Raw genomic sequence first — 12,053 nt, 5'->3', positions numbered from 1 at the left:
AAAGAAATAGTCACTTGTGCAGGGTACCAGGACAGTCTATAGATGCTGTTGATGGACATGAATGGATGTAGGGGGAGGCTTATTTGCAACTGTTCTGTAAACCTCAAAAACAAAATAAAAAGGAGGATATTTATTAACAAGAACAAGATACTCAGAGCACCACTCTGATACATTCAGGACCACTCTGAACCTCATGCTTACAAGGCCTGCACTCTCCATGGTGTCCCCACCTCCCAGGCCAAATGCTACTTTAAAAAAAATCAGCCCAAGGGGCCAGGGCACCAGCTCTGTAAGCACGAGGCTCTGAGCTTGACTTCCCCCCCCCCCCACACAATCATACAAGTGCCAAAGGGGTACTCTGGTTTGCAACCCCCCCCTCCTCCTCCTGCCCGCTCATAAGCAGCTATCTTTAAAAGCTTTGGGGGTCTATACGTATAAAACTCAATCACAGAGGTACAGGGCTTTTTTTTTTTTTCCCCTCCCACCAGGGTTATCACTGGGGCTTGGTGGTGCCTGCTGCAGGTGGGGAGCAGGACTCAAACTCGGGTCCTCAGGCGTGGTACTATGTGTACTTGGCCGGTGCACCACCACCTATAACTTTTTTGATATTTATTTCTGACAGGGAGAAAAATCAGAGCACTGCTCTGGCAGAGCAGTCTCTGTCCCTCTCTCTTTCCCTCCTCCGAATACAGTGATTCATCTTTAAAGCGTCAAGCACAGTGACTCCTTTACTTTTGCCTCCAGGGTACTGGCACAATGAATCCACTGCTCCTGGTGGCCATGTTCTTCCACGTTACTGAACAGAACAGAGGGAAACCGGCAAAGAGGAGAGGGAGCTAGAGAGGGAGAGAGAAAGACACCTACAGGCCTGCGTCACCACTTGTGAAGCCTGCCCCCTTCCAGGTCACAGGATTCTGAAACTCACAAAACAGATGGTGCACCTCAACAGCCGACAGGCCACCTCACCTGCTCTCGTAAAAAGCTTTCATCGGATTCGTCGGTGTCTGACCTATGAAAATCAACCACACAGAGGAATCAGCCGGTGCACTGGCGGCATGTTATTGTCACAGATTTCTCACGTTCCCTTTAAGCTGACAGTAAGAACATCACACCGAGAGAACTACAGGATGACCCTCAGCAATCTTAGCCTTCTAGGGACCTCTCGCTGCAGGACGGCGTCAGCAAATCTGACAACCTCGACCAGAGGCCAGCTGTAGCCACAGGGAGTGCAAGGAGCTCACGAGTCCGGAGGGAGGGAACCCCAGACACTGGAGACAGCTAAGGGGCCCAGGGGAGACACCGAGGGGCAGGACGAGGAGCAGCTAGCCCGCACCGCCAAGGTCTAGAGCGTTTCCATGCGGGCACAGCGCACAACTCCAGCTCTGCCGAGGGGCCTTTTCTCTCTCTAGGAGATGCTTCAGCAGTGGAGAGCACATTTTACAACAGTGGTCTCCAAAAAGCTTTCCTCCATCCAAAATTTCTAGAAGGCACCTCTCTCTACAGAGAAACAAGCAATAGGAACGTGATGCCGCTTCTGAGAAAAGGTGTGAATCGTTTATGGTTACCTAACAAAACGCAACTCTGCAGACGCAGAGAAGGGGAAGCAGGCGACTTGAGCAGGAGAACAAGGCCAAATCCGAGGAAACGGATTTCCATCACCCCAGGAAACCCACCTTCAGAGCTTAGTTAAAGGGAATGCGACTGTAACCAAAAGAATCTGAGGAGAAATACCTTGCAGGTCTTCTATTTGTTTTTGTAACTTTACATGCTGCTGAATTAGATCCTTGATTCCCTCAGGGTCATTTTTACAGAGCTTTTGAGCTTTTATGTTTGCTTGCAGGGCCCAGTCATATTCCCCCAGCATAGAAAGAGCATCACAATAACGATAATGGCCCTGTTCCAAAAAGATAAATGCAATTTTTTTTCTCAAAGGTCTGCTTCAGCAAAATAGCTAAGGAAAAAAAAAATATATATATATATAGTTTGCTTGAAAATTAACTTGTCACCTAAAATATTGTACTAGGAGCCTACCAGCGAGACATGGCAATGTCAGAGCCCCTGGGAAACAGCTGGGTGGTAATTTGTGAAGGGCACAAACAGCAACCTTAACTGACCAGAGACCAGCATTTTGGCTACAGATTTCTGTCCCCCCAGAGGATGGAATCAGACACCTGCTGCGTGTTACCTGATAAGATGAAATACATTATTCTGTGCCAAATTCAAAAGGAATTGGTCACGAGAAAGAAAGAACTTAGCTGCTAACACTCTGGGCAGCCCCAGTCTCCGGGTGTCCCCCGTCTCTCCCCAGTCCTGCGGGAACCGGCTTACATAAGCATTCTGCATCTCGGGAGAGCTGCATCCCCCCTCCACCTCTCTGATTTCTTTTATTATTATTTCTTTACGAGAACACTGTTCAGTTCTGGCTGATGGTGGGGCTCAGGATTGAACAAGGGACTTCAGAGCCTCAGGCATGAAGTCAACTTGCATAACTAGTAAGCTGCCTCCCGGTCCTTAATGAGCTTTTAATTTTTTTAAAATCCCTTTTGTTGCCCTTGATTGTTGCTGTCCTCGTTGTTGGATAGGACAGAGAGAAATGGAGAGAGGAGGGGAAGACAGAGAGGGGGAGACAAAGATAGACACCTGCAGACCTGCTTCACGGCTCGTGAAGCAACTCCCCTGCAGGTGGGGAGCCGGGGGCTCGAACTGGGATCCTTATGCCAGTCCTTGCGCTTTGCACCACCTGCACTTAACCCGCTGCGCTACCGCCTGACTCCCAGCTTTTAATTTTTCTAAGGGTGACTCATGGCCTCATGTAGTTAAGAGTTCAGAAAAACAAAACAAACAAACAAAAAACCCCACAACACTGGATGAACATTCATTCCAAATGATCAGCTAGTTAATCTGTTGATTTGATCTTCTGCTATGGCTGCCCCCCCCCCCCTTGTGCACTGTGAGAAATCTAATCCAGGTGTGAATTTTTAAAGTGGGAACCCACTGTTATGAGACCTGGGACTAACTCCACCAATGCCCCACGCCTCTCCTACGGACCCACCTAAGGTACAGGACCTCCCCGAGAAGGGACTGATGGGAGGAGCCGGCCTAACATCAGGGGCGCTTGCAGGCAAAGCAGAGAGCTCTGATCTCCTCTCCAGAGCCTGATGCTCTTTCCTCCTCCCCCCACACCACACAGGACATTCTGACTCTATGAGGAAACAGCAGAAGCAACTTTTGTCTTTTCCTACCAGGCTTGTCTATGGCTCTGCGCCTACACAGTGAGAGTACGGTTCCCCGAGACACCCGCTTTCCTCTGCTTTTTCTGGAGAGAGACTGGGGGGAGGGGAGGAAGACTCGAGCAGCACTGCTCCACCACTCGTGAAGTTCACCCCTGCGGATGGGGACCGGGGGGGGCTTTACAGGGTTCCTCACACATGGTAAAGTCTGTACCACTGCGCCGGGTTGAGCACACATCACAATGCACAGGACGCAGGTTCAAGGCCCCGTCCCCACCCGCAGGCTGAAGGGGGACCATTTCCCGAGCAGTGAGGCAGAACTTCTGGCGTCTTTCTTGCTGCCTATTTCCCCCTTCTTTCACTTTCAATGTCTCTCTGTCCACATAAAGAAATGAAAACTCATGATAAAACTTAGCATACAGCTCACCCCAGAAGATAAACAGATGGTAAGCAAACAAGAGACACGGAAAGACACTCCCTGACGTCACCATGGAAGTACAAATGAAGGCCTGGTGGCCTGGTTCAAGTGCCCACCTGCCGGGACGGCCCAGATCCGAGCCGCCGACCTCAAATGCCGCTGGAGACGCGGGACAGCAGAGACTCCTGCACTGGCAGTGGGGGTGCAGAACTGCTCCACCTCTCTGAAGGGAGGGCAGTTTGGCTTCATTTTCTTAACAAAACCGAACACCTTCATTGCGTGGCTCAGCTGTCACGCTCCTTGGGATTGACCTGAACGGACTGAAAGCTTATGCCGGGTCAAAAGCCTGCCCGTGAGTGTGTTACGAGCTTTACTGTTCCTTTCCTATCTGTAGGTACACACATGCAGACACAGACACAGACACAGACAGCCAGAACTGAGAAGGGAAGGAGGAACAGAGAGGGGGAGAGAGACAGAGAGACACCTGCAACACGGCTTCGCCACTAGTGAAGCTTTCCCCTCGCAGGTAGGGGCCGGGGGCTCGAACCCGGGTCCATGCACATTGTAACGTGTACTCAAGCAGGTGCGCCACCACAGGGCCCCTGTAACGGTTTTATTCATCCACAGCAAACTCGGAAGCAAGCAAAAGGTCGTTTGGTCACTGCATGAAGAAACACAGCAGTGGCATATCCATAAAAAGACCCTGTCCGGGAGTCGGGCGGTAGCACAGCGGGTTAAGCGCAGGTGGCGCAAAGCACAAGGACTGGCATAAGGATCCCGGTTCGAACCCCGGCTCCCCACCTGCAGGGGAGTCGCTTCACAGGCGGTGAAGCAGGTCTGCAGGTGTCTGTCTTTCTCTCCTCCTCTCTGTCTTCCCCTCCTCTCTCCATTTCTCTCTGTCCTATCCAACAACGACGACATCAATAATAACTACAACAATAAAAAAAAAATGACGGCAACAAAAGGGAATAAATAAAATTTAAAAAAAAAAATTTAAAAAAAAAAAAAAGACCCTGTCCATCAACAAAAGGAAGTGGCCAAGTCGTGAGAGACCTGGAGGTATCTGCACCGCCTACCAGTTAAAAAGAGAAAGAAAGGGAGCTGGGCGGTGGCGCAGCGGGTTAAGCGCACAGGGCGCAAAGCGCAAGGACCCGCGTAAGGATCCTGGTTTGAGCCCCCAGGTCCCCACCTGCAGGGGGGTCGCTTCACAAGTGGTGAAGCCGGTCTGCAGGTGTCTCTCTCTCTCTCTCCTCCTCTGTCCATTTCTCTCTGTCCTATCCAACAACGACAGCAGTATCAACAATAACAACGATAAGTGGGACTGGGTGGTGGCGCACCTGCCTGAGTGCACAGGTTCCAATGCACAAGGACCCAGGTTCAAACCCCCAGGCCCCACCTGCAGGGGGAAAGCTTAATGAGTGGTGAAGCAGCGTTGCAGGTGTCTCTCTGTCTCTCTATCACCCCTTCCCTCTCAATTTGTGGCTGTCTCTATCCAATAAAGGTAATTAAAAAAAATAACAACGATAAGCAACAAGGGCAACAAAAGGGAAAAAATAGCCTCCAGGAGCAGTGGATTCGAAGTGCAGGCACTGAGTCACAGCCATAATCCCGGAGGCAAAAAAAAAAGAGAGAGAGAGAGACAGACAGACAGACAGACAGACAGAAAGGAGGAAGCCAACCTGGAAAGACTACATACAGTATGATTCCAGTGACAGGACAGTCTGGCAGAGACCCGAATGTGAAGACCAATGGCCGTCAAGAGACAAGATAGGCGGAGCAGAGAAGACAATCAGACAAGTGAAACTGTCCTCAATGACATCATGACGGACACAAGCTGTTAGCGTCTGCCCAAATCCACAGGATGCACAACTCCCAAGAGAGAGCAGGAGTGAAATCACTGGACTCCGGGTGTCAGTGAAGAGTCCGTGTAAGGTGAGCAGCTGTCAGCTGGCGAGGGAATGCTGGGAAGGGGAGAGGACACATGTCTACAGGGAGGGGTACATGGGAAGTCTTTGTACCTTTCTCTGAGTTTTGCTGCAAACTGTTCTTCTTACTTTACAAAGCTTTCTTTCACTTTGCTTCTTTCCTTTCTTTTTTTTCTTTTTTTTTAGTGAGTGGATAGTTTTATGCATACAGCCCTTGATGTCATTCAGGAAGTCTTAGGACTCTCTGAAACTGAAAACAGACTGTAACAGCAAAAGGGGAGCCTGTGGGAGAAGCTGCCGTCAGGTCTGAACGCCAGCCTAGAATCCTGTCATCTGTGAGGATCCCGGCACCGCCAGGGGCCAGACCCAGGGGCGAGCACGGGGTCATTTTCAAGGACAGCAACCGTTGCAGACAGTGTCACACTGGCCAGCCTCGAGGACAGGCACACGCAGGGCTCGGTTTTCTCTTTTACCGAGAAGGACCCCTTGCAAGTCACTGTACCTTTCTGGGACTCTGTCTTCATCTGTCCAACAAAACACTGTGAAAAGTGTTAAAATACTGGGCGCGGCGTTCCACCAGCAGGGCTTTCTAATCCCTCGACTCTGATGCAAAGAGATGTCACCAGAAGCCTAATTTGGGGCTCTCAGGAGTTAGGATGCAGTTAAGCAGAGACAGGAATGAAGTGTGGACCAGTGTGTTTTACTAGATCTGGTTTGAAGGTTTGGGCAAGTCCAGAGTCGGGCATCACCACGTATAATCAGCTGCTCACGTCTAGCCGTCTGTGTCACGCTCTTGTTGCCCGCAAGCAATGAGCCTCTCCAGATGAAACTGAGATCGTTGTGTCCGGCTAACCCCCTTTCCCTTCCTCACTGCCCAGAGGCAAATACTATTCTGGGCTTGACAGCTGCTTTCGGAGTTGAGATTCTGCTTTTGTCATTCTAGAGTGTTTTTATACAGGCGTGCCAGCTGGCTCCTTGTCGCTGCAACCCTGTCCTGAGGCCTTCACTCACTAAGCCAATGAAAGTGCACTGAGGGGGGAGTCGGGCTGTAGCGCAGCGGGCTAAGCGCAGGTGGCGCAAAGCACAAGGACCGGCATAAGGATCCCGGTTCGAACCCCGGCTCCCCACTTGCAGGGGAGTCGCTTCACAGGCGGTGAAGCAGGTCTGCAGGTGTCTATCTTTCTCTCCTCCTCTCTGTCTTCCCCTCCTCTCTCCATTTCTCTCTGTCCTATCCAACAACGACAACAACAATAATAACTACAACAATAAAACAACAAGGGCAACAAAAGGGAATAAATACATAAAATAAATATTAAAAAAAAAAAAGTGCACTGAGGACTGCCTGCTCCGGGCCAGGTAACTCGTCAGGCTGTCCAGGTTCAGAACTGAATCCAACACAACACTCCCCACGGAGCTCACGTTGTGTGGATATACAAAAGCAGAGCAGGGTCAGGAGACAGCTCACCAGCAGAGCACATGCCTTGCCGTGCACCCAGGTTGGCATGGTGTGTGAGCACCACGGATAGCACGGGGGGGGGGGCTCCCTGCAAGGTGGAGCAGTGCTACACTATTTCCTACATACGTGCACGCTCTACACTATTTCCTACATACGTGCACGCTCTGTTTCTCCACCCACACACACCCCATCGAAATAAAAATGACCACCACCAGCCTGGGAGCAGAATTCTGCATTGCGAAGCCCCGGTGCTGGCAAAAGGCAAATCAGAGAAAGAGAAAGGCCGATGTCTAGAGGGGTAGGCCTGGCTTTTCGGTGACACGGTCAAGAACGGTTTCGTGAGAATGGAACTTCCGGGGGACAATGAGAGCAGACACAGGAGCAGCTAGCCGGTGTTCTGGGGCCAGGTGCTCCAATGCCAGGGGAGCGAAGACAAGGGTGCCCCGGGGGGGTGGGCCTGGCACGCTGGAGGAGCGGTGATGTGGCCAGAAGGCTGTCACAGAGTGAGCGAGTCAGAGTGAGGGCTCAGATGCTGACAGATCAGGGAGGAGTACTTAGGTCCCGGGCCTCGACCGCTGGCCAAGTGTCTGGATCCAGGCTGCACGCGCAGGAATCAAGTCACTGTGCTGTGGACATCACAGGGACTTCCAAGTCGGCCAAAACCAACTCACATCCCACTGGGCGACCGAGGGCCCGTCACACCTACGCTCCCCGGCAAGCACTACTGGTCTCCTTAGTTTGTCAACCTGAAGGAGCATACGGCATCACACTCTTTTACTGACTCGTAGCTCTAAACATTCTGAACTCCTGGTTCCAGTTTCCTTTCTCTGCACCATTTTAATGACTGGAAACCAGACAGAGGCTATGCCCGGTGCCTATTCAGGGCTCTTGTTTGCATGAAATGAGTACTGACCTTATGGGTGATTTCCCCTGGGCTTGTGTGTCAGTGCTTCCCATGTTCTGGGTATAAATCCTGCCTGTTACACACTTGGCATCTGATTTAGCATCCCCTCTCTGGCTACAGCTTTGTGTCTTTTTGCTCTTGTCAAATTCATTGCAGCCTTCCCCCCCCCCCCCACTGTGGATTTGTGCAGATGGTCCCATTCTAAAAGGCCTTCCTGCCTCGTCCTGATAAAGACAGCCTCCTACATCCCTTCTAAGTCTTGACTTTCACAGCTTCATCCGTCCAGAATTTACTGGTGGCGACACCCCAACTGCCCCGGCCCCCCTGGGATTCTCCAGATTCCTGTGGACACCTCGCCCTCCTCAGACAGGCCCGCTGCTGTACCAGGGCTCCCGCTATGGACAGTCTCAGCCTCTAGATGGCGTTACTCAACCCTCAACCATACAGATCTGTGTCCTGTGGCCCAGCTCAATGGAGAACAGGACAGACCCCTACCTTGGTCCAGTTGCTCCTCAAGATAGTGGCTCTCTTTCCATCACCAAGGGCATTTCTAAAAAGAAGATGAAACAAAACATTCAAACATGTTTCTTGCTCATTACAGAAGCTTAGAGGACACATCTAGTTGCCCTCTTGAAACACTGTGTGTGTGTGTATATTATCCAGCTTAGCAAATACTTTTCTACTTTGAAAGCCCATACATAGTTTGTCCATTATAGGAAATTTGGAAAAGTAAAGTCAAGGGGCAAAGTCACCCTGAGTCATGATCACAACTCCCCAGGAATAACTATGGATGATATCCCATGCATTTTGCACCTATGCCTAACATCCTGGTATTGTTTAGATATCTCTGCATGTCCAAAAGACTTCCTGATGTCCAAGAACCAAACTCTTGGAGCTTTGCTGGAACACGTCAATAAGTTAGAGGAGACAGAGCCTAGAAGCTGGGAGTAGAGACCGGCTGTCCAATTCAAGCAAACTCTCCTGTGGCCGTGAAGGATATTCATCTCTCTGGGGCTCGTTGTCTCTAAAATGTCCATAAAATAAGGATAATAGCTGTGTGCTTCAGAGCCACAAGGATCTGCCAAAATCCAAACAAAACAGAGCTTTGTAAAAATTCAAGCACTAACAGGTCAGCACTCAGACTGTCAGCCCTCTGGCTTCCTTCCCAGAGGATGAAGAAAAGAATAAAGAGGCCTGGGTGCCCAGCTCCTGCCCCTGCCACAGGTAAGGGGACTCCTGTGCGCCCAGCCACACTGAGTGTCACCAGTTCATTCTCTGTTCAACTAGCCTGCCATCTCCCGGAGACGCCCGACGCACTGACCTACCTACCCACTTTGTTCTTCCTGTTCTTACTTCTTTACCTCTCTTAAGATTTGCTGGTTCGCCATCTCATATTCACACTAGCTCTTGATAGTAGTTTCTTTCCCCAGACTGGCAGCTTACTTTATGGCCAAATACTAACACCGGCTCAACCTTAATTTCAGTCTCCGCTCTGAAGAGCCAAGTAAGCATGCGGTTCCTAACTACAGCCGCCCAGGAGGCCTTCAACACCACTAAGCTTCTCTAGCTTGGCAAAATTAGCATTTCAAATCCTGTGTCCCTTCCTCAAACGTCTGAACTCCAGCAGATAACCCCTACTCCTAGTTCCCCAGTCAGTGGGCCCTTCAGTAGAACTCTCAAATCCCTACTGCCCACCAAAGCTAAACACACACCTGGCCCCGGCGTGTCTCCTCTCTTATAATTCCGGTATCCGTGTTATTTTTTTTGGCATGGTCAACTTGTCTGTCTTTACGGTATCAATGATTTCCTCTGCCACCTATAAAATCAACTGTTTCCTCTCAAGAATCTCACTGCTGATTTACTTACGGGGTAAAACATACACAATACAATTTCCAGCTAACTCATTCCAAATGCACGGGTCACTGGCGTCGAGCATGCCCTTGTTGCGGGCAACCTCTCACTAACATTTCAAAGGCTCACACCTTCCTCATTCTTATAGCAAATCAGTAAGAATAAATGTCTTAAGCCCCAAGCAGACACTGCTGGCGATGGAGGGGAGAAATGGAAATGTGGTCACAACTCCTCTCCTCCACGTGGGTACTACAGTGACTGGCCTTTGCTGAGAGTCTGCCCATGTGACTTAAGAGTTCCCAGTTACTTTAGGGGCTGGCCACATGGCCTCACACTGGCCAGTGAGGCCTTCTGAAAAGAGACTTTAACGAACGTCAGAACTAGGTTAACTTTCGTGACCAGATAGCAATAGCTAGGGGGGAAGATAGCATAATGGTTATGCAAAGAGACTTTTATGAGGGAGGCTCCAAGGTCTCAGGTTCAATCTCCTGCACCACCATAGGCCAGAGCTGAGCAGTGCTCTGGTAAAGATAGATAAATAAGTAAATAGATAGATAGATAAATAAATAAATAACAAAAACAGCAATACCTACTACAAAGCTAGAGGGGTAAAAAAAACAGTTAAGGGCAGAAGCCCTGAAAAAAAAACCAAAAAACCTGCTAGGCTGAAATTACTAACTTCTGAGTGTAAAATGTATGTGTGTGTCTGTGTGTATGTGTGTGTGTATTAAGAGTGAAGAGGCAAGACACAGAGGGTGAGGAGATATCTAAAACACATGTATCTGACCAATGACTCATACTCAGAATTTATTTTTCAAACACCTACAAATGAGTGACATTCAACTCAAAAGGGGTGGGGGAAGCAACAGATCTGCTCAGGCGCTTCACAGAATGAATGTCCAGGTGGTCAATAAGCGCATGAAAAGATGCTCAACTCAGACATCTTTAGGCAACTGAAAATGCAGTCAGATGGCGCAGCACCACACACCCACTGGAAATGTCCAGATGGAAATGGCAGAGTAGTAAGTGCGGATGAGGATGTGGAAAGAATTCTCTTGTGTGCCACTGGCAGGGGCGCAGAATGCCACAACCCCCTTGGAGACTAGGTGCTCCCACTGGCTCTAAGCACACGCCGGGCCCTAGGCACTCCATTCCCGGACTGTACGGCATGGAGATGAACACGTGTGTTCACAATGACGCTCTCTGTGCAACCCGGATGCCAGCAAATGCCCAGATGCCCATCAGCAATAGAATGGATAAAACGTGGTATATTCATGCAGTCAATGACACTTCACACTTACATGCAACAATGTGAGTCTCAAAAGCAATGCTGAAAGCCAGACAGAGAAGAGCACATACTGGATGAGTTTCCACCGCGCGCACGCGCACACACACACACACACACGCACACAAAAGGACAACACTAACATAGGGCGTGGGGAGCGGGACCTGTGGTTTTCCTGGGAGGAGGAACTAAGGGACCCGGCCTTGTGACTTGGGTGTTGTGACCACAACTGTTTGGCTTCCGAGAAAATCAACCTAGCAATTCTGCACCATTCACTTCCTGGGATGCGTCTTAGGATTTTGTGAAAGACTGAAAAAAAAAAAAAAGCCACCCTCCTTCTGCTGGAGACAGTCCTGTCCGAATTGATGTCCGAATCACAGAAGTCATCTGGAGGGGCAGCCTGAGCACCGAGTCACACAATGGGGCTGGAAAAAACTAGGTCTTTAATGAGAGGTATTTTTGAGCCATTGCATACAGAACCCCCCCAAGTCCCCTTCTCTGGAACCCGAGGTTCTCTTCCCCATTTCAGCCCTGAGTGGAGAGTTTGCGGTCATATGCCAGACTGGACACGCTAGCACTTACGTCCATGGACACACGCTTAGCAGGCCGCCTTGATGGCCACCTTCCTACAGGCTCCCGTACAGCCCACCCTCCCGACAAGAGTGGTGCTGCTCCAGGCTCAGGCTAACTCTCTCTTCTAGCCCCAGGCTCCTCTCAGGACCCCAGGTCTCTAACCCGGAGGCGTTACTAGCACCACTGGGAGACTTTCTGAAAGCCAAATCAATACCCAAGCCACTGGGCCCAGATTAATTCCACCAGAATCTCTGGAAGCGTGTGGGAGCGAGGGGGGCGGGTCTCTGCAGAGTCCCAGGGATGCTAACGTGTGGCAGGGCTGAGGCCCACTTCTCTCAGCCACCCTGCCCGCAGCGACCACTTCCAGACTTCTAGCCTGGGCATCCCAAACGCCCGCCTCCTGCCCACACC

General features: G+C 50.4%; 1 protein-coding gene across 9 annotated transcripts in view; it reads right to left on the bottom strand.

Moving 5' to 3' along the window:
* TTC3 (tetratricopeptide repeat domain 3) overlaps positions 1-12,053 on the bottom strand; it is a 115,031-nt gene that overhangs the window by 72,332 nt on the left and 30,646 nt on the right. For 4 of the 9 annotated variants that reach the window (XM_060198680.1, XM_060198679.1, XM_060198681.1 and 1 more), the window contains exon 1: positions 967-1,234. In XM_060198680.1, coding sequence (XP_060054663.1) covers positions 967-989 — 23 coding nt within the window. In that variant the 5' untranslated portion in view covers positions 990-1,234. Of the gene's footprint in view, positions 1-966; positions 1,235-1,731; positions 1,895-8,428; positions 10,090-12,053 lie in introns of those variants that run through there. The other 5 variants (XM_060198683.1, XM_060198685.1, XM_060198688.1 and 2 more) reach the window with 4 other exon arrangements.

Source organism: Erinaceus europaeus, chromosome 9 (assembly GCF_950295315.1).
Source record: "Erinaceus europaeus chromosome 9, mEriEur2.1, whole genome shotgun sequence".
Classification (NCBI taxonomy): domain Eukaryota; kingdom Metazoa; phylum Chordata; class Mammalia; order Eulipotyphla; family Erinaceidae; genus Erinaceus; species Erinaceus europaeus.
This window is presented reverse-complemented; position numbering and strand designations above follow the sequence as displayed.